The sequence below is a fragment of the Castor canadensis genome, chromosome 17, assembly GCF_047511655.1.
Source record: "Castor canadensis chromosome 17, mCasCan1.hap1v2, whole genome shotgun sequence".
Taxonomy (NCBI): Eukaryota; Metazoa; Chordata; class Mammalia; order Rodentia; family Castoridae; genus Castor; species Castor canadensis.
In genome coordinates, this window is record NC_133402.1 from 57,613,565 (window position 1) to 57,640,088 (window position 26,524).

General features: G+C 34.5%; 1 protein-coding gene and 1 non-coding gene across 6 annotated transcripts in view; both read right to left on the reverse strand.

Moving 5' to 3' along the window:
* Stag1 (STAG1 cohesin complex component) overlaps positions 1–26,524 on the reverse strand; it is a 369,238-nt gene that overhangs the window by 151,284 nt on the left and 191,430 nt on the right. For 4 of the 5 annotated variants that reach the window (XM_074059901.1, XM_074059900.1, XM_074059903.1 and 1 more), the window contains 2 exons: positions 21,141–21,345; positions 3,003–3,154 (listed from right to left, as the gene is read on the reverse strand). In XM_074059901.1, the coding sequence (XP_073916002.1) occupies positions 3,003–3,154; positions 21,141–21,345 (357 nt within the window). Of the gene's footprint in view, positions 1–3,002; positions 3,155–18,015; positions 18,160–21,140; positions 21,346–26,524 lie in introns of those variants that run through there. The other variant, XM_020160043.2, reaches the window with a different exon arrangement.
* Positions 19,359–19,462, reverse strand: LOC141418664 (U6 spliceosomal RNA). The gene has a single exon (XR_012443330.1). It is a non-coding gene; the product is annotated as a U6 spliceosomal RNA (small nuclear RNA).

The window sequence follows — 26,524 nt, forward strand, 5'->3', positions numbered from 1 at the left end:
AAAATGTTGTAAGTCAAAGATGTATTTAATACATCTTACCTATCAAACATCATTGGGTAGCCTAGCCTACCTACCTTAAGGACACTTACATTAGCCTACAACTGGGTAATCATTTAACACAAAGCCTTTTTTTTTTTTTTTTTTTTTTTTACAGTACTGGGGTTTGCACTGAGTCTACACCTTGAGCCACTCCACCAGCCCATTTTTGTGATGGGTCTTTTTTGAGATATGGTCTCACAAACTATTTGCCCAGGCTGGCTTTGAACTGCAATTCTCCTGATCTCTGCCTCCTGAGTAGCTAGGATTACCAGGACCTGGCTACAAAGCCTATTTGATAATGGGGTGCTGAACATCTCATGTACACATACTGATGGGGATTCTGTAGACATGACAGGATGCAAGACCAGAAAGTATAATACCCAGAAAATGCTGGCAATACAGTGTACTGTAGAGAGTATCACAGTCATGTGGCTGACTGTGAGCTGCTGCTGGTGACCATCATAAGAGTAAGAGTATATTGCTAGCCCAGGAAAAGACCAGAAGTCAAAATTCAATGTACTAAATGTGCATTGCTCTCACACTATTGTAAAGTCACAAATTTTTCAAACGAGCATGACAGAGTCCATCTGTACTTTTATAAGTCATTCAAATTATTGTAACTTATTGCAAGTTTTAAAAATCATTTTTGATACATTATGCAAAAGTTAATTAATAACAGGCATACATTTCAGTCAGCAGTACTTAATAAAATCCAGTTTCAATATTTACTTCCACAGTATTTCAAAAATAATATATTATAGACTAAAAATGTATTCTCCAAAAATTTGAATGTTGACATCCTAAACCCTAGTATTTTGGAATATTTAGAAACAAGGTTGTGACAGATCATATTCCCAAAGACCAGGCTATACTACAGTAGGCCGTAACAGGTATCATTATGATCAAAACAAACGTAGGGACAGACACATACATATGAAGTATGTCATACAAGGAATGGATTTATGCTGCCAAATGCCAAGGAACCAGAATTTAGAACAGAAGCCTAACACAGATTCTTCCCTATTGTCTTCAGACAGAGCATGGCCTTGTCAACACCTTGATCTTTGACTACTAGTGTACTGTGATGGTGAATCTAGAAACTTGATTGGATTGAGAAATACCTAAGATATTTTTAAAGGACACCTCTGGGAGTGCCTGTGAGGGTGTATCCAGAGATGACTAGATCTTGAGGGCTCTGAACTAACCAATGGTTTGACCCACAAACCATTGGATTCAAAACTTGAACAGACTACAGGGAGGTGGTAGAATTATGTAAATTGGGGAGGGGGTAGTTGGAGAAAGAGGGTCACTGGGGGCCTGCCTTTAAAGCCTTTATCTTGGCTCTGGCTCCTTCCTGTTATACCTCTCTCTGCTTCTTAGAAACCATAAAGCAAACAGCTTCTGTCACTCCTTCCTGCTGCATGAAATTTTGCCTGGCCTCTGTCCCAAAGCAACAGATCCTTCTGACTGTGGACTGAAACCTTTGGAACTGTGAATTAAAATAAATCTTTCTCTCAACATAAAAGTGGTAACAGAGAAGTGGAGTCGTCAATATGACTACCTCACCAAGTGGTTCTGAAGCCTATGGAACTGGTCTGCAAGAGGAATTTGTTAAAGTATGGAAATACAGACAACAGAAAACCCTAGAGTGCTGTAACAGGAGAGGTGAATGAGAGATTTGGGTGGGAGCTCAGAAAACCAGAATGCTGCTAGGAATATGGACAGAAAAGACTTTTTTGTTTATGAGGTTTCAGGTGGGAATGAAGAGTTTACTGAGACCTGAACTAAAGGTCATTCTTATTACATTCTGGCAAAGAATCTGTTTATATTTTCTGCCCTGACACTTTGTAGGAAGCCAACTTTAATAGTAATAGACTAATCTGAAGGAGGAAATTTCAAGACAGCCCAGACTTCAGACAGTTATTGCAGGTTAGTGACAGTTCAGACAGTTAGTGACAATCTGGAGCACAAAAATAGAGTGGAAAGATTTTAAAAGCTTGCAGTTTGGCCAAATGTTCCTGCCACCATTATATTCTGTCTCACCTGAAGCCCAAAGTAATGGACCCAGGCAACCTTGCACTTGAAACCTCCAAAAGTATAAGCCAAAATAAATTAATCGTAAGTTGTTTCTCTCAGGAATTTGTCACAACAATGAAAAGTATAACATATCTCCAAAACTGTGAGACAATAAATTTCTTAATGTTTAAGTCACAGTTTATGGTACTTTGTCATAGAAGGTCTAACAGCTAATACAGGATGGGGAATAATTTAATCAGAAGTTTGCTGTTTTCTGTTGCCTGTTATAACTCATATGCATCTGCTTTGCAGCAATGTGGTATTTTTTTTTCAAATAAGACAGACTATTAGAATTTTTTTTTCCAACTAGATGAATAAAAATATTCTCAACACATATGAAAAATTTATTGTGAAAATTGGACCAAGGCCTAGGAGTGTAGCTCAGTGGTAAAGTACTTGATTATTAGCACACGTGAGTCCCTGAACTTTATCCCTAGCACAGCAAAAAAAAAAGACAAGACAAGAAAAGAAAACGAGGGTGGGTGGCAATCTTACTCAATCTTACTCATTTGCAGGAATGCCTTATACATCAACTTAAGCGCAGACATTTGACTTTCTCCTAGAAATTCAGTTTTGCTTTCCCCTGGTTATGACTTAGCATTTTATTTTATTTTCTGACCCCACACCAGACAACTTTTCTTTCCGGTTGTCTCTTAAACCAACTTCTTTCAAAAATAGGTTTTTGTGTGGTTTCGTTTGGCCATCAGACAGAATTAAGACATTACTGGTCATATTCCAGTTTTGTATAAAAACTTTGAGATCAAATAATATACCTTAAATTTTTTTCAGTATAAAATGTCTATACAAAAGAGAAGAAAAAAAGCACTGTTATATTTACAACAGATTTACAAAGTATAATTCCATTGATTACCATGAAACTAACTTACCTCTTTGCGTTTCTGAAGTAGTAACTCCAATCTTTCATTGGCTCTCTTCCCAATCATTTTATTTCTCTCAGCTTCATACTGTCTTTGTGTATTGTCCTGATGAATACTGAGGTTTAAGGCAACATTTACCAGAGCAGTCATAAGCTTCATGGCTACAAAATAAAGGGATATTGTAATATTCATCTATAAAACAAACCTTCATCCATAAGATCACAACTTTATAAAGCAAATGGATGAAGGACAAACTGTCTTATAATCCAGGAAAATTTTTAAATTTAAAATGTTAATTTATAGAAATAAACTCATCTTCTTAGTTCACAGCATAAGTTTAACTCAGTACAGAACAGCTTAGCTTGATAATACTGCCCACTTAAAAATGGCCTCATCCTATCAGTAGGAAAGATTTAAATAGCGCCTCCAACACACCCTTTCTCTCAACTCCCTAATATACACAACTTAGTAAGAGCTAACCAAGCTTCCATCTCTCTTTTGCCCACTACATCTGTGTGGACAAATACTTCCTTAATACCTTTACTTAGATGTGTCAAAAGTGCTTTAAATACTTACAATCAATTCATGATCATTACCCTCAAAAATGTCCTTTCCCTCTATTCCACATTCAGTACGCTGTAAATTTTCAACCCCTGAAAAGCAGACTGATTCTACCGAATGCATTATGTTCATTAAAATGTATTCTGTGAAATTCTAATTGACCTATCCTCTCCAATCAGTGTTTATGTGCTTTTAAAAGTTCACTTGTATTTGTAAGGCCTATTAATATAAAAACTACTCATGTATACCATCTGTCCAACAGATATGGCACAAACCTCAAACTTTTGTCGATTCCTATTTATTTTAATTACTGAGATGGAGTGTGGGAAATACTGGTAAAGAAATAAAATATTGTGCTGGTAAATAATTTCCCCTTTGGTTATCATCTGAAAATATAAGTGTTCAGTTATAAAAATAACTGTTCAGTCCTTCTGAACTGATTCAATTATCTGAAAATATATCCATATAACTAAAAATAAAATGAATGTTTTAAAATTTCACTATTTCCTTTAACTATGTATGTAAGCATATGTGTATATGTATGTTTCCTTCCTTCCATCCATCTAAACACACCCTATTTGTTGTTCTGAAACTACACTGACATTTTGTGTAGCTCAATGTTAATAGCGATTGTTGCTATCCTTAAACCAAAATAATAATATAAAAATGCTGAAAACAAATGTTTTTAAGTTAGAGACCATTCAGAAATTCATTTAATAAAAAGTGTCTTTTCCTGAGATACAGCATCTCAGATACTTCAAGAAATACTCGTTTTTTTAAGTGTAACTGTTTTTCAGTAAATTTTTTTTCTGTATTCATTTACTCATATGTGAATACATTGTTTGGGCCATTTCTTCCCCCAGCTCCCCGCCCCCTCATTGTCCCCCCCAACCCCCTCGCTTCCAGGCAGAACCTGTTCTGCCCTCTTCTCCACAATTTTGTTGAATAGAAGACATAAGCAATAATAAGAAAAAGCGTTTTTGCTAGTTGACATAAAGGTAGCTATACAGAGAGATTCCTAGCATTGCTTCCATGCACAAGTGTATTACAACACAAATTGATTCATCTCTACCTGACCTCTTCACTACTTCCCATATTGACCTCTGTCATTTTAAGGTTACTGTATTAGCTCCTCTGCAATGTGGACATCAAACACTTTCAAGTTTTGGGTTTCCTTCCTATCCCCATTCCTCCCATTTGTGCTCTCCCCTTAGCGTGTGACCCAAGTCCAACAACATTACTGCATTTGCCTTAGATCTAAAGTCTGCATATGAGGGAGAACATATGATTCTTGGTCTTCTGAGCCTGGCTAACCTTGCTTAAGAAGATGTTCTCCAGTTCTATCTGTTTACTTGTGAATGATAAGATTTCATTCTTCTTCATGGTTGAGTAAATTTCCATTGTGTACAAATACCACATTTTCATAATCCATTCGTCAGTAGTGGGGCATCTTGGTTGTTTCCATAACTTGGCCATTGTGAACAGTGCTGTACTAAACATGGGTGTGCAGGTGCCTCTGAAGTAATCTGTATTGCATTCCTTTAGGTACAACCCCAGGAGTGGGATTGCTGGATCATATGGCAGATCTATGTTTAGATTTTTAAGAAGTCTCTATATTGTTTTCCAGAGTGATTGCACTAGCTTGCATTCCCACCAGCAGTGTAAGAGGGTTCCATTTTCCCCACATCCTAGCCAACACTGCTGCTGGTGATGTTTTTGATTATAGCTATTCTAACAGGGTGAGGTAGAATCTTCGTGTGGTTTTGATTTGCATTTCCTTTATGGCCAGAAATGGTGAGCATTTTTTCATGTGTTTTTTGGCCTTTTGAATATCTTCTTTTGAAAAAGTTCTGTTTAGTTCAGTTGCCCATTTCTTTACGGGTTCATTGATTTTGGGGGAGTTTAAGTTTTTTGAGCTCCCTGTATATTCTGGCTATCAGTCCTTTGATGTATAACTAGCAAATTTTTTTCTCCAACTCTGTGGGTGGTCTCTTCAGTTTAGAGACCATTTCTTTTGTTGTGCAGAAGCTTTTAAATTTCATATAGTCCCATCTGTCCATCCTTTCTCTTAGTTGCTGAGCTGCTGGGGTTCTATTGAGGAAGTTCTTGCCTATACTTATTGCTTCCAGGGTATTCCCTGCTCTTTCCTGTACTAACTTCAGAGTTTCGGGTCTGATATTAAGGTCCTTGATCCATACAGGGTGATAGACATGGACCTAGTTTCAGTTTCTTTCAAATGGATAATCACTTTTCCCAGCAACATTTGTTGAAGAGGCTGTCTTTTCTCCATCGTATGTTTTTGGCGCCTTTGTCAAAAATAAGGTGGGCATAGCTATGTGGATTCATATCTGGGTCCTCTATTCTGTTTCACTGTTCTTCATATCTGTTTTAGTGCCAGTACCAAGCTGTTGTAATTGCTATTGCTTCGTAATATAGTTTGAAGTCGGGTATTATGATACCTTCAGCATTGCTCTTTTTGCTGAGTATTGCCTTGGCTACTTGTGGTCTCTTGAGTTTCCAAATGAACTTTAGGGTAGATTTTTCAATCTCTGTGATGAATGTCATTGGGATTTTGACAGGAATTGCACTAAACATATAGATTGGTTTTGGTAGTATAGCCATTTTTACCATGTTGAGTCTACCAATCCATGAGCACGGGAGATCTTTCTACCTTCTGTAGTCTTCCTCGATCTATTTCTTCAGGATTTGTAGTTCTCCTTGTAGAGGTCATTCACATCCTTTCTTAAGTTTACTCCTAGGTATCTGACTTTGTTTTGAGGCTATTGTAAATATAATTGCTTTCATATATTCTTTCTCAATTTGTTCATTGTTGGTGTATAGAATGGCTAATGATTTTTGTAAGCTGATTTTTTTATCCTGCCACCTTGCTGTAGATGTTCATGGTGTCTAGGAGTTTTTGGGTAGAGTTTTTTGGGTCTTTAAGACATAAGATCATGTTGTCTGCAAATAGGGATATTTTGACAGGTTTTTTTTTTTTACTATTTGTATTCCTTTTACTTCTTCTTGCCTAACTGCTTGGCTAGGAATTCCAGGATTATGTTGAACAGGAGTGGGGAAGAGTGGGCACCCTTGTCTTGTTCCTGGTTTTATGGGAAATGGTTTCAGTTTTTCTCCATTAAGTCTGATGTTGGCTATAGGTTTGTCATATATAGCCTTTATAATGTTGAGGTACATTCCTTCTATTTCTAGTTTTCTTAGAGCTTTTATCATAAAGTGGTGTTGGATCTTGTCGAAGGCTTTTTCTGCATCTATTGAGATTATCAAGTGGTTTTTGTCTTTGCTTCTATTAATGTGCTGTATTACATTTATAGATTTGTGTATGTTGAACCACCCCTGCATTCCTGGGATGAAGCCGACTTGGTCATGGTGGATGATCTTTCTGATGTGTTGTTGGATTCGGTTTGCCATTATTTTGTTGAGAATTTTTGCATTGGTGTTCATTAAGGAAATTGGCCTATAGTTCTCCTTTTTCAAGGACTCTTTGTCTGGTTTTGGCATGAGTGTAATACTGGCTTCATAAAATGAGTTAGGCAGTTTTCCTTCCCTTTCTATTTTGTGGCAAAGTTTAAGGAGAGTTGGTATTAGTTCTTCTTTAAAGGTTTGATAGAATTCACCAGAGACTCCATCAGGTCCTGGAATTAAGAAATATTCTTGTATTTGAAAATACAGGTCAATGATTTTACAGAATCTTATGCATTTCCAGAAATAGAATATTTGACTACGGAATAAATGATAAAAAAGTATTTTTAAAATCATCTGAAGGGAGACTAGATGAAAAACAAGAGGCATCTGGGGCATTCAAACTGCCCAAATGAGGGATAATATCGGTTTATCAGAGCATGTTTGAGCACACAGTGATGGCCAATGGAGTATAGTTCAGTATAAACTTCTACATCTCTAAAGAAAAATGACCTGAAGATGATGTCATTAAAATTAATGCCTATCCTGGCTGGAATTCACCACTGAAAAATCAGGGAGCAGCTTTTCTTGAATTCATGACTTTTGCTTTCAGCTATATATCTACTTGTAACTCAGATCTGAAACTCCAACTGACATTATATAACAGTCCTCTTCTTCTACCCCAGATAAGCAACAAAATAATCAACATAATAAAACATATCAAAAAATGAAATATGATCTACACATTTCAGGAAACTATCAGATACAACCTTATTCTCTGAGGTAAAATATTTTAAAATCTGAACAATTAAAATTTACTAAAATTTTCATTTCTCTGATCAACACCTAAACAAACAGGTACTATGAATCAGTTTTTCATTTTATATAATAAATACAACATGGGAATTATGTTTTATTGAGTCCACTGAATAGGAATGATTCTTGTGTAGTATTCATAAATTTTCCTGTGTTATAATGGAACTATTTTATAAAATATAATTATTTTAAATAATAATACTACAGGAATTCAGCCTTCACACACGGGCTTTGAAGTACCTTCCTATCAAGGTGAATATTTCATTTAACTTTTTCATTTTAACTGTTGGCTACAGAATGATGACTATGTTCTTCTAGTACAATGTTACTCAGAATGTGGCCTGCAATTAGACGCTGACCACAAAAGGTTTACTGTAAGTTCATTAACAGTAAAAAGTTGAAAATGCTTAGAAACTTTTATAGCAATATGATGGTAACTTTGTTTGATCAATGAAATAATAAAATGACATTAATAAATACATATTTGCTTTCTTGAAATTTATTTTATTACACTAAAAGTATTAGCTTGTGATGGACAATTTAAAAACTGTATTTTTAACCACACACAGCTCAAGAAGCATTTACTTATCAAACATATGCAGAATACTGTTTCATGCATGAGAGATGCAAAAGTGAACAAAACAATGTACCAGCATCCTCATGACTTTTCATTCTAGTGAGAAGACAATAAACACACAAAATATCCTATGGTTTTGGACGGTAAAGGTCTATGCCTCCTCCCCGCCCCCCGCAAAAATTGGAGGCTTTCTTCCCCAAGGCAACACAGTTGGGAGATGGTAGAACCTTTAGAATATGGTTCCTAGTGAGAGGTCTGTACATTGAGGGGCAGCCTTCAAAGGTGATTGTGGGACCCAGTCTCTTTTTCCTCTCTTTTATTCTCTGGCTCATGATATAAGCTGTTTTGTTCTATCACTTGCTTTGGTTATGAGGTACTATGGCACCACAGGCCCAAAAATCATCCATGGACTGGAACCTCCAAAGCCATGAGCCAAAAACTCCTTTTATCTATAAATTATCTCAGATATTTTGTTACAGCAATGGGAGCTGCCCCACACAGAAAATTGGTACTGACAACGGGGTGATTTCTACTGTTACTATATACTTAATGATGCGAAGAAAGTTTTGGATTGGAATTGGTGGCTTGTTGAAAGAGTTTGGGAAAGCACAGAGGAGCAGGTTAAGAGAGAGTAGAATGTGGTAAGTAGAGCTTAAGGGGTAACTCTTGCAAAGGCTCAGAAAACCAGAAGTCTAATAAAAATGTGAACACTAAAGCCTATGATGATAAGATTTGGGATGGAAATGAGGACTCTATTGGAAATTGAACAAAAGAACACACTGGGTAGAGTGTAACAAAGAATCTTCTGCATTTTGTCCATGCCTTGAGACTCAGTGGGAGGACACACTTAAAGGACTAGTATGTCTGGTAGGGGTAATTTCAAGGCAACTCAGCATGCCGGCTAGATATTACTGACTGCTTGTGGCAAAATGTACAGTGACAATCAAGAACAAAAAAGGATCAGAGAAGAAAGACTGAAAAAACTTATCATTTGTCAGAAAAGGAGCACATGTTACTTTGAAGGCTGAAATAAAGAGGATCTTGGCTCAAAGCAACTACAGGTAAAGGAAGAAAAGTTCCTAAGAACCCATCTCGACCAATAGCTGGGTGTAATGGCAAGTGCCCATTATCCTAATTAGGTGGGAGGCTGAGATTGGAGGATCACAGTTCCAGGCCAGATCACATAAAAAAAATTTGGGAGACCCCATCAACAGAAAAATCTGGGCATGGTGGCATGGATACCTAGCTATTATGGGTAGTGTAAAATAGGAGGATTGCAGTCCAGGCTGGCCTAGGCAAAAAGCAAGACCCTAGCTCCAAAATAACCACAGTAAAAAGGGTTGGAGGCATGGTTCAAGTGGTAGAGCATCTGTCCAGCATGTGTAAAAAGTCCTCAGTTCAAAATACAGTATGCCCCTCCCCTCCCCCTCCCAGGAAAAATAAAGAGCCTATAAAAAGGTGTAGGAAGGAAAGGTGTAGATACACGTGCCAACTGAAAGAATCAAGTGCTTTCCACCAGGACAATCGAGAGGATGCCTCAAAGCATCTGGGAAATCAGCAAGATCTTCCCCATCATAGGCTTAGAAACGTTATAAATGTAAATTTTGTTTCAAAGACATTCCAGGGAAGAACCCTTTGATAAAAGACCTCTAGAATGCCATGCTGTCCAGCATAGCCTAGGATCCTGTTTCCTGGCATTCATTTTCTTGTGTTCAGCTCAAAAGATACCCATAGGCTGCTACAAGCAGGACCAGGAACACCTGGCACTTGCAGCACACATGTTGTTATCCAAATAACTCAGGTTTTATAGACAAGTACCATGCAAGAGTTATGGGATTAAGGAGGCTTCCAGTGAGATTTCAAAGGAAAGCCTGGGAGGCCAAGCAGCATGTTTCAGGGTCCAAGTTTCTGCAAGGAGCCCCTGACAGGGTGAAGCATGGAGCTGTAAGAGTAAAGCAGAAATGCAATGGAGAACACAGGAAGGTAGAAGTGCCAGCAATATGCCAACACCCACCAAAAGGATCGGCAGGCACTGTGCAAAGCCAGCCCAAAAGAGTGAGCATGTGGGTCACAACAATACTGCTCAAGTACTTCAGAATGCACATTCCACCACAGTATGTTTCAATGTCACATGGGATTTAATGTATGTCCTGCTGGGTTTTGGGATTGCTTTAGCCCAATCTCTCCTTTCTATCCCCTATAGTTCCCCTTTTGAAAGCCATGTTTATCCTGTGGCTGTTACACCATTATATCGTGGAAGCGTAACATGTTCTCTTTTACAGGAGAACACAACTGTTGGCTTGAGTCCTGAGGGAAGACTTTTAAGCAATGTTGGAACAGTTAAGACTCTGGGGTATCTTGGAGGTGGATTTAATGCTGTTTATTTAACGAAATGATTGTGGGACACATATGGTCATTTAGGGGCTAAGGGCAAAATGCTATACTTTAGATGGTGAATGTCCCCCAAAAGCCATGTGTTAAAGACTTACTACCATTATGTCTTCCCTACTGCATGCACAAAGCCACAGGCCAACAGACTAGAATTTCTAAAACAGAAAGGCATGTCAGTTAATGACAAATGCTATAAAGAAAAATAAAAGTATGATAAAAATAAATAATGGTAAACAGTTTAAAGAATAAAGGGGTGCTATTTTAGATGGTTAGTCAGCAAAGTCTCTTTTAGGGCATTGGCATTTGAGCATCAAGCAATAGAATAAGTATATATCTATATAGCAGAAAAGTGTTCCAGGTAAAAGGAGTAAAAAAACGCAAAGGTTAGATGTCCATCTTTATAAGGAAGGTCCTCTTGAAATAAAGAGCAGGCTGTGGATAATACTGCTGGAGTACAGAGGTAGGCAAGAGGCAAGATATCAAGTTAAGGAGGCCAGATTACAATGGTTCTACTATGAATGGGTTAATCCATGTTCTAGTTAGGGATCAGGAATTAAAATCTAAGTGGATCTACTGGAGATTTGGAATGATGGGAAATAATGGCCTGATTTACATTTTAAACTGCTATGTAGACAGACTATAGGAGTGTAAATGTGGAAGAAGGGAGACCAAATTGGAGAACAATGAAGGAGAGCAGAAAATATTTTGCGATGATTATCTGTGAGTTTTTGAACTTCAACAATTCAATGAAATGATACTGGTTTGGATTAAGGTAGTAGCAATAAGGAGAGAGAAATGATTAGATAATGAAGTGCATTTGGAAAACAGGTCTGAAAAAACTTTTCAATTATAATGAAGGAAATGAGAGAAACAGAAGTTGCAAAGTTACATAAAAAGCTTGTAGGTAAACATTTGGAAGTTCCTATCAAAGATATCTGTACGTAGAGCCATAAAGCTGAATGGTGCAACTATCTAATACAGAATCATTTAGCCAGAGGAAAAAAATGAGACATGATTAGAAAAAGAAAAGCTTGTCATAGCATTTATTGATAGAAAAAAGCAGTATGTCTGAAAGTATGTATATTATAAAATCATTTATGCAAAAAGGATGTTATTTACTTTTATATGTCAGTCATTCTTCTAAGTTCTTTACATACACTGATTCAGATCAGCCAAGAAAGTTGCTAGTTACACAGTCGGTAAATGGTGGAGACATAATTTGATTATGGGAAGTCTTGTTTTATTGTCTAAGTGTTTAGCTACCATAGCATATGCCTCTCAATGAATATGCATTTACTATTATATGCATAAAATGTCTTGTAAGAACTGGCAACTTTGGTTGTCATCAGGAAAGAGAATTTGATTGTTGACAGCCAAGAAAGGAAAAGAGGTATTTTACAACACAACACTTTTTACTTTTAATTTGAAATCATGTGACTATTACCTACCTTACCCATCTAAAACTCATTTACTCATAAAAATATTTAAACAATGGAAATGTTTTTCATTTTATTAACTCTTTGATAGAAAATAGTAAAATGAAAAATGTTTTAAAGATTTGTCTCAAGATAATTCAACACTGACAGTTTAGCTAAAATCCACTAAGACAATTAATTGTTTCCAGAAAACAAGTAAAGACAATGCTCTGCAAAGAAGTATCTGTGTCTTCCCAGGGGGCAAAAAAAATTTTTTAAAGATGGTAAGTGGGAGCTGGCAACTTAGGCAATAAGAAGGTACTGCTGACCTGAACATATCAGAGGCAATGCAGTAGTAAAGATAGAAACCTAAATGGAGGAGGTCAAAGAGAGTTAAGAGGAGAAAGTGAATATAAGTAATTGTTTGAGATTTTTGGGTAAAGAAAAAGAGAGAAATGGGATGGTAGCTAGGGGGCTAGTTTAAGTGTCAAGGCTTGGCTAGACTATCTTAATCTCTAATCTAGGTGTTATCTTTAAAATATTTTATACATAAAGCTACCATCTAAAATCAGTTGACTTTAAGAAAAAGACATTATGCCCCAATAATGTGAGTGGGCCTCACCAATGAAGGCTTAAGAGCAAAACCAAATTTTTCAGAGAAGAAATTTCTGAAGACTCAAGCATACAATATTAATTTTTGGATTTTGGACTGCCTTACAGATCTTAGACTCAAGGCTGCACAACAACTGCCTGAGTTTCCAACATGCTGACCTGCTTGTCCTAAAGACTTCAATTTTTCCAGCCCTCACAACTGCATTGATCCAATTCACTGAACGTGTGTGTGTGTGTGTGTGTGTGTGTGTGTGTGTGTGTGTGTGTGTGTGAGAGAGAGAGAGAGAGAGAGAGAACATAAGTAAGTAAGTATATCTCCTATTGGTTGTTTCTCTGGGGAACTTACACTGACACAAAGATGGGACCTATTACAGCACATTAGGATAATGCTATGAATTATCTAATAAAAGGTGAAGAAATGAAAGAGAACAATTTGAAAAGCAAAGGTGAACAGGGATGGAACTGACTGCTTTAGTACAAGGATTGCCTTAAACAGCACTCTAATAAGAAAAAAGGCAAAGAATATATAGGTGGCTGAAGGATTCTCTTTTGACAGTATCCACTGAACAAGTTAATCAGCCCAGTTTGAGATATATAGGTCTGTGAAGAAAGAATCACATAATGCTATAAGGAAAGCAAAAAAACACTGATGTGGAATAATGTAACTATTGCTAGGCAACACTTAAGATTTACTTAGAAGAAAAACTAAAGCTTAACCACAGATAGGTACTTTTTTCCAGTCACTTTCAGCTGTTCTGGAGTAAGTATGGAGCCTACAGTGATGTGGGATTTGCTTAGGGGAATGATGGAGGGAGACAGAGGCAGGAAGTTGAACGTATGAAGAAGAAAGTAAAGGATAAAAGGAAAGTGAAGGAACTGAGAACATATACAGTGTAAAATCATTTAATGTCTAAATAGAAGAAAAACAATGAAAGAGTAGGAATGAAAAAGAAAAACACTAAAGCAGAGGGGGAAGGTTATCTGCCAATGAGAACCCTGAAATGAAGATTAACACTGATCCTTTTAATCAATACCCAACAGTCAGCATTTGTATTTATCAAAACATGCAATTAAAAAATAAAAGAAATTGCATTTATACTTAGAGGTAATATACTTTGCAAACTATTATTGTACATTTTTTAAAATGTTTTGTTTTGTTTTTTGAGACATGAGTCTCACTATGTTGCGTAAAATGGCCTAAAACTTCCTGGCTCAAGCCAGCCTCCCAATTCAGCCTGCTGAATATCTGGAGCTACAAGCATGAACCCCATGTCTGGAAAATAAAAATGTTTGGTAATGGGACAAATTAGATTTTTAACAGAAGGAAGATTACATTAGTTTGGTTGTACAAAGATTATGAAAAAGGAGGCTCATGACAAAACTTCCAGTTTCCAAACGGTAAGGATTTAACTAATCTCTTTTTTTGTGTCTTAAAATTTCAAGCAAAATAAAAAGGAATTTCATCTTTATTAGGCAGAAGGTATATACAACAATATGGCCAGCAGAGAGGATTCAAATAAGATCAATGGGTAAATAAAGACTGACAACTATATCCACCATAATAAAAGGCTTTTACTCAGAAAGTAGGAGAACTAAGTTCTACAGAAGATGAAGAGAGATTTGTTCTAAAATCTTAGTCTGTACAATAAACAAGTAAATCTCCAGGTCTCACTAAACCTCGGCAATTAACAATTGCTCTACCACACTAATTTGGGAAGTACAGACATTTATTCCTTGCAGAAAATAAAGAGATTTGGAAACCCCCCTCCAATTCCCCTCTTATTGGCAATTGGCTTTTTAGTGTCTCCCTCTCAACAATGCTTAGAAAGCTAAGAAACACATATTTAAAGAATGTTTCTAATATGAAAAGACAATGATAAATGCAGAGAATCAGAAGAAAGAGGTTATGGTTAGGAATAGAAAATAATTCAAAGAAATAATTACCATCATCACAGAGATATAAGATATTACATCTTTAACATGCAGAATGTGGGACAAAAGTGACATGGAGAGTAAGAAAGAACTCTTGCAAATTTAAGATACTGCCCAAAATTCAGTTCAATAATATTGAAGAAATTTAAGAACAGAAAAATGAGGAAATGGAAAGAGAAGAGGAAAACAACTGAGAATCAATTCAAGAAAATAACATCTAACCAACAGTTACTTAAGATAGCATGCCAACAAAGTTAGGGGAAAAACCAGAGTGTATCACTATAAAATCTTAAAATACTACAGCCAAGAGAAAAATGAAAGAGCTTCAAAAGACAAGAAACACAAACAGAAGTTTAAATAGAATTTGGACTTCTCAGCCAAAACACAGGAAGTTGAAACAAATTCTGAAGAAAATAAATTTTAGTAATAATAAAATCTACACTGGGTCAGACTATTATGCAAAAGATACAACACAGATTCAAGGCATGTGAAGTCAAATATCCAGTTCCTCAGTATCTTTTTTTTTCTCAAGAAGGTATTGGACAATATTGTACCCCAAAAGGAGACAATACATTAAGAAGAAAAATGAGAGATGTTATAAAAAAAAAAGATAGAGTAAAAACAATGGCAAAAGGTCAAAGTGAAGGACATCTAAATTTTAGCAAGTGAGGACTGGTTTTTTTTAAAAATTAAAAGCCCACAAAAATAACTCTTAAATCCATTGGGACTGTTCATGTCAATATTATACAGATTAAAGGCACAGAAAATTAGGAACGTTGTCCAAGATCACCAAGTAAATAAACAAAAGGTACAAACTGATTGTAAAGTGACTTATTTTTTGGCCATAAACCAAAAGACTTTTATTTTGGGGGAGGGTTGAACTCAGGGCTCTGCACTTGGTAGGCAGGTTCTACCACTTGAGCCATGCCCCTAGCCCTTCTAAGTTAACTTTTAAAATTGTGGTTTCTTTAAAAAACTGACACTGACAAGAAAGCTAATTTTCAGACCTAATGTTAGAAAGTAAAAGAAAGAAATCTAAGAAAATTATAATTCTTTAGTTAGAAAAAGTTAAAAATTACACTAGATCTTTATTTACAGATTCAAAATAATAATTACAATTTTAAAGTCATGCTCTACTTAATAGATGTAATTATATGATACAGTGTTACCTGCAGATTTGGTGAACAACTATTAGGCACCTATCTCACAAGTCCACAAGAAAAATGAGTAAAACCTGACCCATGGGTAGGAAAGACAAGTGATAAAGCACAATAATACAATGGATAAAAGTGCGAAGCAATGAAAAGGCAAGGCATCTAGAACTTAAAAAAAGGAATATAAGGCAAATATTATAAGGCTGGGCTATAGTTCAGTGGTACAGCACTTGCCTAGTATGTGTGAAGGCCACTGTTCAATCTGCAGAAGCACACACATTTATATGGTAGAGGGAGAGAGGGGAAGGCAAAGTTTATTTATATTCTATTGCTTCCTCTTTGGTAATGGGAAACTGTCCTAAAATTTTCACATCCTGACCATAAAACCCAGAAATAATCAGTCTGGTTACGAAGTATACAATAATAACTGAATTTAATAAATAGAATACAGGTTCCTTGAGTCAATGAAAAACTAAAATGAAAATGTATGCTATTAAGTTTTCTTAATAGCAGTTTTAGAAAGTTTATTAATTGCTTATTTTTTATGTCCCCCATTTGCCATATAACCTATTATTACTAAAACAGAATACTCAGTACATTCTGAGTAAAAACATCAACACTAACAAACATTAATTCTTCTTGTCATTCCGAGTAACAGCAGCACCATAGTAAATGCCAAGTTCTCTTAATCTCTTTTTAATAAGAGGTAACTGTTATTACCTTTTCCACTTTGCATCAGAAGAAAGTGAGACTGGATTAGTAAAGAAATTGTAGAAGGTTACCCAGCTAGTGAAAGGCACAGAGAAATATGACTCTAGAAAGTCTGGCTCCAGAACTCATTCTATCAACCACTAATATATGGTTTTAACAAATGAAAGTCAAGGAAGGATGTGAATTTCTGAGGCAAAATAATTATCACTTAATATACAAAAAAATTAAGCATATGTCTTTCCTCAGAGAAAGAGTCCAGAGATGTTGACTTTGTTAAAAACACTTAACAATGATGGAACCATTTATACATATAAAATCAACCATATGTCAACATAATAATGTCAGTAAAATGTAAGGAATTGTTCATGCCATCACAAGTCTGAATGACTTATCGTTAGCTGATGGTCAAGACTGCCTTAATTCAATGCCTTTAACCACATTTTCTAATTGTTCACAAATTCATTTTAGGAAAAAATTAGGACAGAATCTAGTGTCACATTATCTATGGAAAATCTGAATTCTTAACCCGTCTTTGTTCAAATATGCACTTTTACTTAGAAATGACAGGTAGCCAGTATTAAGCTACTTAAAAAACATAAAATTACACTGGGGAGAAAATAATGAAAAGTAAAAATGTTAAATGCAACATTACTCATACTGACAGTTTGAAGTAAACAACTTATAAAGTACTGACATACATTTTACAATCAAGCAACTATGAATGAGACAATTTAATTCTGATAAAGATTCGTTGATAATATTATCTTCATAATAGCAACAATGAAATGGTAAATCAGCCCTATTTCTTACTTAGAAAAATATCTTCTCATAAAATATGAAAATTTCATCAAAATGGGAAAAGATGTTCAGTTTCACATTGTAAACCCACAAGAATAATTATGACAAAATGTTTCTTACAGAAGTTAAATCCACAAACTATGTTCTAATATGTCTAATGAGATAGCTACTTGGAGCAGAAATAAAGTCACTTAAGTTTAAAAATTGAGTTAATAAAAAACTGTGCTGCAAAAATATGAAGGTTATTAAAATAGATCAAATAAATAGGACAGTATGTTTAAGAGAAGAGACATAAGAAAATATGATATGTGATTGCTAATAGTCTATCCCATCTTAATGATAAAAAGCATTCCAAAAAGAGAGTTTGTCTCCAACAGAAAAACAAGAATACTTATTCTTATAACTGGGATAAACAGACCTGAAGAACTCCAGAATGCTAAAAACTTTTAATAAAAATGTAGTAAAAGTATACATTTATATCAATGCATAAACACTGACATAAGGAAACATTAATTAATTCACAACAAGAAAAAGGGGTATTTGGAAAACAGATTGAAACTACTACTGATAAGACCGCACTGGTGACTTATGAAGCTATGGAACTCATTACAGCTGTACCCTACAAAATAACTAACCTGATTGTCTCTCTTCTCAGCTAAGATATAAGCAAGTCAAGGAGCATTTTATTCCAAAGCCGATAATCATATCTGGCCATAACTGCCTTGTAACTTTCCATGCACATAGTCTTTGAAGCAGAGGATTAAATGTTCCTGCCCATTTTATCTAGTCCCCAAGACTTGTCCTGCAAAGTGAATAAAAATGATTATCTTTTAATCTATGCCTTGCACACATACCATTTAAAAAAAAAAAACACAAAGAGGGCAAAGATGAGAATGAAAAATCACTGAAAAGGTGGATAATTATTGTCCAGTCCAGAATTAAGTTCTCAGCAAGCCCTCTGTGCTTTGTTGAGAGGTAGGTGACCAATATGACTCACATTTTATACAATCAAGCTTTGGAAGATATGGCCATTAGTGTAGATACATGGGTATTACAGTAATATTTGAACTTAGAAAATAAATGCAAAGCAGGTTCTATCCTTTAAAAAAATGAATATAACCATGATGTTTAATACTTTCTATTTTCTTGAAACCAGATTTTGAAAAATAATTTCAAATGCGAACAGTCTCCATGATAAGAAAAAGAGCTGAAGTGAAAATAAAATGTATTTATCAAGTTTGTAAAACACATGAGCATAGGTAAATCATGGGAAGAGAAAGAAAAGCACTAGAGGAAAGAGGGAGCAGCTCAACTTAAAAAAGGAATACAAGAAAAACCATAATGAAAATATTTAAGCACATATAAAATTAATAGATGTAGATAATCAAAGGGCTGAACATAGAGAAAAATAAAATGTTACTCAAAATCAGTCAATGGAAAGAACAACTAAATTGGACAACCAGCAAAAGGGCAATTAAGATACAGAAATACAACATTTACATGGCATTGAAAGAGAAATGAAAATGAATTATAGTACATTATTCAAAAAATTTAAAGACAAATATTTTGTTTATGGTTGGTTGTTTTGGGGGGGAAGGGAGGTTTGCTGGGATTGAATTCAGGGCTTCAAGCATGCTAAGCATGCAGTCTATCATTGAGCTCCACCTCAACCCCAATGATATATATAGATTATATAATAATCTTGCTCTTGCATTCTTAAATAAAATATGTGGCATATTTATAATTTTTAAACAGGATGCACACAGGTTTTTAGATTAAAGAGAGGTAAACCTACCTCTAACAAAGAAGCCCCAGTTTACTCTGCTTTTGAGATTAACTATTTTTTCTGTTTTTATGTTACAAATTGTTATCTCAAAATTGTATTAGCAGACAACATCTGAGGCAAGTCCTCCGTGAATTTGTTTCTTCACCTCTCTGGCTTTGGGGAACAACAGATAATAATTACTCTTTTGTTCTTTAAAATATTGAACACTTCATGAATTTGTATGCTATCTTTGCTCAGGGGCCATGCTAATTTCTGTATTGTTCCAGTTTTAGTATATGTGCTGCTGAAGCAAGCACCAGATAATAATTTCTGCATCAAGCAAGTTCACTAACTTTTATGACAATTCTACAAATTTCTACCTCATGATAAAAGTCATGTTTATTTTGTATCAATAAATTTCTGACAAATCTGACAACCAGGTAAATGGGCATTACTGTACACAAAAAGAAGTTGGAAAAGAAATAGGAAATATTTTAAAAGAAAAAGAAAAGATTAAATTTAGAAGACACTGAAGTTCGTGAAATTAGAAAACAATGTATAGTACCAGATGTTTTAATAATCACAATATTTTTACAGTATCTTTTAAAATACTCAACTGGATGCATGTTCTCCTTTTCTTCATAATAACAAGGAAGAAGATATTCTCAAAACACAAAATAAACTGTTTGCTGCATGATCTGTACAGAAATCTTTTCAACAATAAGTTGTATTTTACCTTTTTTAAAAAAAGATCAACAACAAAACATCCCTAATAATGAGAAAGAATACCAACAAAACAAAATAAACTATTTTTCAAATTTGGTATAGTACTGTAACTAAGCGAATTGTAGACATTAATATATGTGTTAACTATATAGAGGAAGACCAAAACAAAAACTAGGAAAAATGTGCAAACTATGACTATAGATAATATTGCAACAGGTTAAACCAGAAAAATAACAAAAATTTCAACCAGGTATTTGTAATGTGCACTTCCTAAACCACCAGACCCATTATCACTAGAAACCTCCTAAATTCTGGGGTAAGACCCAGTTACCTGTTTCAAGAGGCTGTTATGTGATTCTGATTTGTGCTAAGGTTTAAAAACAAATACTTTAAGTAAATTAGATTAAGTGAGATCTTAAATTTTAAATGCAAAGTGAAGGCAATAAATGAATCTAATTGTTAAGGTTCTGTCCTTGTAATAATTAAGATGAATATGGACAAAATTACTGGTACTGAAGAGAATGTAAGTTGAGAGTATGTAAATGTTTAAAAATACATACTTTGTATTATGCGGGAAAAAATAGTCATTTAAGGTAAACGCTAAGTAGCAGAAGCAAAATAGTTCAATTCTTGTATTACCAAAATTGCCTTGTGGAAAAACAATGAAAAAAATGAATATATTTGACTGACAAGTTGCCAAGATAATCCTAAAATGAGAAAGCTAAAGTGAAAACTATAATCTTTCAGTTCTTCAGATTATCTATAGAATGAAATGATTTTAGAGACACTTCTTGTAGACATGTTTAAATTATCAACAGTAATAGGAAAACCATTATCTTTTCAAACAGAATTGTTTCAAATAAGTATTTACACTTTTTATATTAAAAATGAGCAATAAAACAATGTAATTAAATTGAAGGATAAATAATGTGAATTTGGAATTTCACTGATTATTACTCAGATTTATCAAACAGTATGGCACAGTGGCCCCAGAAATATTTTTTGGTTGTAACATACAGATGCAGGAAAATAAAGAGTCATGAACATATTTATTGACTTTGGCCAGAAATTTTCAATTTTTATAATTAAGGCTGTTAAAAAAATATATTTTGCCCTAATAGAAATGTAAATTATTCAGATAAATTTGGAAAAAAAGTGTTATCTTTCAGAATAGTGATTAATTTAACATTTGATCTAAAGAAAGATAAATTAGTGTAAAACACATATGGCAAAATAAAGTGAAAAGGAAAGAAAATGTTGGTTACTTACCAGCAAGGGTACTTGTATGCCTAAAAGCTCTGACCTGGGAGTCTGACAAACCAGTCAAAAGGGAGATTACTGTGTCCATCATATACTCATCATAAATTATGCTATATTGACACTGTCGAATCAGGACTCCAATAAATTCACAAAAGTTGGAACGAAATTTTTTCCACTGAGGTCCAGGCATGGTAAGGGGATAATCACCACTATCCTAGAAGGTACAAAAAGAACGTACTAAGTATAACATGTGAGCAGATTTGACCAAAGTTTATTTTTCTTCCTACATAGACAGGAATCCTTTATTTCAAAGTCCATGTGAACAAAAATAGAAGATTCCTTTCATAGGCACATAGGCATATCTTTTTTGTTTAGTTTTAACCTGCTGCAACTAAATAATTTGGAAAGTATTCAAAATCATTAGTTTAGAATTAGTGTTTACTAATTTTAAGCTGTTCATTCAAAGTAACAGTTTGAATTTCTTCTACTTGGATTTTTGTTGAGATAATCTGAAGTATAAAACAAACCAAAAAGTAAAGTGTAGACTAAAAAGGCTATTTGTCAATGAATTTAAATGGGAAAAAATCTCTACCAGCTATTAAGTAAATAAAGGATTAATATCCAAAATACACAAAGCACTTTGAAAATTAAGTACTAAAAGACAAACAATCCAAATTCTATTTGGGCAAATGACCAGTTTTCTAAAGAAGTGCAAATGGCCAATGAATACATGAGGAAATGGTCAAGGTCCTTAGCCAGAAAGGCAGTGCAAATCAAAACAACACGAAGATTCCATCAACACTGAGATTCTATCTCGCCCCAGTCAGAATGTCAATCAGCAAGAAAAGAAAAAACAACAAATGATGGAGAGAATGCAGCCAAACAGAACCCTTATTCAATATTGGTAGGAATGTAAATTCCTGCAGCCACTATGGAAAGCAGTATGGAGGGTCCTCAAAAAACTAGAAACCTTTTGTACAACTGATATAACTTAATAAAAAGAAACTAAAAAGGAACTACCATATGATCCTGCTGTACCACTTCTGGGCATATACCCCAACAAATATTAAGTCAGCAAGCAAGACAGATCCTGTACAACCATGTTTATAGTAGCACTATTCAGAACAGTCAAGCTGCAAAAATAGTCTAGCTGTCCACACAACTGACGAATGGATAAAAAAGCCTGGTATATATTCACAATGGAGAAGTACTCAGCCATGAAGAATGAAATTATGTCATTTCCTGGAAAATGGATAGAACTGGAAAGCATTATGTTAAGCAAAAGTAAGACTGAGAAAGAAATACATATTCCAAGTCCTCTCTCATACAGACAATCTAGGCATTAAAAAAGAAAACAGCATGAGTATAAAGGAGGAGAAGGGGGAATCATTGGGAGTGGCAAGCACAAGAAAGGGGGATGGACAATGGGGAGGGTGAAGAGGGATAAAGTATTTCATGCGAATGTAGTAAAATACAATAATCAAACCTACTAAAACTTGTAAAGGGGATTGGAAAGACTAAAAGGGTGTGAATTTCATCAAAGTACATTATATGCATAAATGGAAATATCCCAACAAAACCCCTTTGCACAATTAAAATGTGCTAATAAAAAAGCTAGTTTGATTTCATTATAAATTTAATCAGTGGTAAGACATTGGTAATAAAAATAGCCAGAAATGTATTACACAGTCAAAGGTGTCCAAGCTGAAAGAACACGACTGCTCCTTGAGTACCCTTTAACCAGCATTTTAAAATATGAAGGACACAGTGGTAGTTAAAAATATACAAGCCACATGATCTGGGTTCAATTCCTGGTTTGTCACTTAGGAGTTGTGTTAACTAAGACAAGTTTCTTTACCCTTTTGTGCCTCAATTTTCTTATGTGTAATAAGGAAAAATAATGTCATCAAAGACCTACATTACTAAAATGCTGTGAGAATTTAATATATTTAAAGCACTTACAGTAGTGTCTGCACATAATAGTTACTATTATTATCCAACAAGCTTACTTCTGTCCCCATAATCAGATGTGAATAATAAGAAATGTGGCAGCAGTGATAGTTCTTATACAAGCTCTTCTTATACCTCTAAATGTTAACGCCATAAGGATCTGATGAGATCTGATAAGAAACCAGCCTGGAAATGGTCATAGAATTAAGATGAGTATACAGACCCATTAAAGAGTATTGTCCAAAAGGATAGCATCCAGGTATTAGCCTGAGATATTCTGAAACCACCATGTCAACACATTTCTATTATGTTATTTAAAAATATCTTTTTTGTCCTTCAAAGATTACTTTTATGTGACTAATTTGTTAATAAAATAATACATAAGCTTAATTTATATAAACATATATGACATAACAACACTTTAATACAATAAACGAGTATGCACTTAGTATTCTGATTACCAAGGATGGAAGGAAAAAAATAGTCAGCTATTTATTTTTATTTATCAAATACTTAAACAATTAGATGGCTTAGAGCTAATGACAGTCTAAAATAGTCTCCTTGTGTTTTGCCCGCCTGTAGGCAGCCAAAACTGAGTGGGAAGGAAGTCCTTGGACCCCGGGGCTACAAAAGACACAGGACAGCACATTAAAAAAAAGTCTAAAATAATCACCAGTTACTTAAGCATACTTCTGATGAAGATCTGTCACTATTATTTGAAAAGAAGTATTGGGAAGTGGGAGAAGAGAACTTTAAATGTCAAATAATCCTTATCACAGGTTATTAATATTAGAATTTTAGATTGAAAATGACTTATTGATGGAATGTATAACTGAAAAAAATTAGTCTTTAATTTGGGAATGAAGATTAATTTGAGCTTCCTCTCACATATCTCTAGCATTATTCCTTTTACATTTTCTGAGTTTGTATTTTATTTAATCACTTTTAGATTTACTAAAAATTCTCATCCTTTGATGAAATAAATGGATAAATACATAGAAAATTCAACACTGAGTTTAAACGAGAAAATGAGAAGAGAGACCACAAATATAAGCAATATTATGAAAAACAGGTCACACTAAAGGGAGATCATTAATAGGAGGGGGAGGGCTAAAAGAAGGAAGTTAAGAAGGTGAATATGGTTGATGTACTTTCTATAAAAGAATAAATAAGGAATTTTTAAACCTGTTGAAAGAACTGTAAGAAGGGGACTAAGGTAGAAAGGAGAAAAATGGAGGGGATGAACCAATTCAGGTTATAATACATATACATGGAAATGTCGCAATGAAACTCTGTATAACTATCTTAAACAAACAAAAATGTCTGTTTTCAAAAACAGAGACGAGGAAAGTAGAAATGGTTCTGTCTGGGGACTGGCACCAATGGGAGGATGTAAGCAAAGGGGGAAGGAGAGTAAGTATGGTGGAAATATTATGTACTCATGTATTAAAAATGGAAAAATGAGACCTGTTAAAACTATTCCAGGGGATATAAAGGAGAATGATGGAGGGGGTAAATTCAACCATGATATATGGTAAGAACTTTTGTAAATGTCACAATGTACCCCCAGTGCAATAATAAAAAGGAAAAAAATGAGATGAGAAAAGCTCTAGGGTAAGTTGCAATCATTGTAGGAAAGCACCACAAAATATCACAATGTATAATGAGAATTAAAAGTAGTAAATGAATACATTAAATGTGTTATGTTATAAAGGTTTTTATACACGAAAGTCAAACTGAAATATATGAAAGCTATGCCAGCTGATCTCGGGGGAAACATCCTTACAAGTTTAAATTTGGAGATGGGGTTTTAATAATCTGGGGAAGAAATACTGTGCTTTCCCTTAGCTGCCAAGGCTGATTCCGAATACGAAACACGCACGTCTACGACTGAAGAACCACATCCTGTGCTGGGAAATAACTTATGTCTAAATTGGGTTGATAATATAATTAAAAAATACTTCTGGATCTGTGCAAAATTAAGGGGGGGCTTAAAAAAAGTGTACTGCCATGCTTGGTGGTATACATTTGTAATTACAGCACTAGGGAAGGGAAAGCAGGAGGATCATGAGTTCGAGGACAGCCTGTGCTAATAAGGAATTCCAGGTCAGTCTGGGATATTCAGCAAAGTCATGTCTTAAAAAACAATAAAAGAACAACACAAACAAAACTTTTCAGGCAGTAACACACATTTGTGTCACCTTGAAAGATCTTCAATCTAATTCATCTCACCTTTAGCTTACTTTGCTGTATAATACAATATACATTTATTTTCAACAAAACTTTAATGATTATGCTCTGAGAACCAAACATTTCTCTAGGTTCTTAGAATCTAATGGCTATTGTCATCAGATCTTTTATAATATTACAAAAAACTGCAATTTACCAAAACTAAACTCCTCCTTCTCCAGGGGAATAAATAATCTATAATTAGTTTGAAGATTTAAAAAAACATAGTACACTTAGTAATATGCAAACATTTAAACCAGATTTCTTGGGTGTATACAAAGTAATAAAGAGTAATATCTTCTGAAACTGACAGTTGATAAAACAGATAATGTTAGAAGATATCTAATACGTAAGTTTGCTTTAAATAAACACACTGTTCTCATAATCAAACTGTTACCTGTACTATCAAACAGGAAAAAATTAGAATGGCAAATTAAAAAAAAGAGTTCTTGATTAGACCACTATTTCAAATACTGTTAAAAATATTCAGAAATATAAAATGAATGACTTGAATTATTTCATTTGCTATGTAAACTCTTTCGCTTTTGGTAATACTTTTCTATTTCTTCAACGTGCTCTGAATATTTGACAATAGTCACAGGAACATTTTTTTGTATATCAGGACTTCATTTCTCCCATGAATTTCTCGCCTTCTTCTAGTACCTTAAACTCTTACCACAAAAGTAATGGTTACTTCTTGTTAGGAATTTTTGTAAGATACTCATTTATCTGTTTTCCCTTTAATCTACTCTCATAGTATAGGGTTTAATAATTTATTCACGGCTCTCTTTTCTTAAATTTCTCTTCAACCAATAGTTCCCAAACGTAAGTGTACATTAGAACCACCTGAGAAACCTTAAAAAATCCTTCTACCCATATCCCATCCACCCATATCCCACCCTTTAAAAATGAATTATAAAGTCTGGGTTATATGGTGGAGAGCTAAGCATCAGTAGTTTTTAATGATCCCCAGATGACATTAATGTGCAACAAAGTATGGCCACTGCAATCTTAAAATCTTAATAATCTTTGCATCAAGTGTTAGTACCCTATAGGTTCAAGGTTACATTCTACTTTTTAATCTGTGATGTGGACCAACTGTGCTCCAAGTCTAGCCTAGACAAGACAGCTGTGCAGCTGATGAGTAAATATACCAGTCAAAATGTAATATGGTTTTATTATTTTCTATATGTCACATATAAACTTTCAAAGTA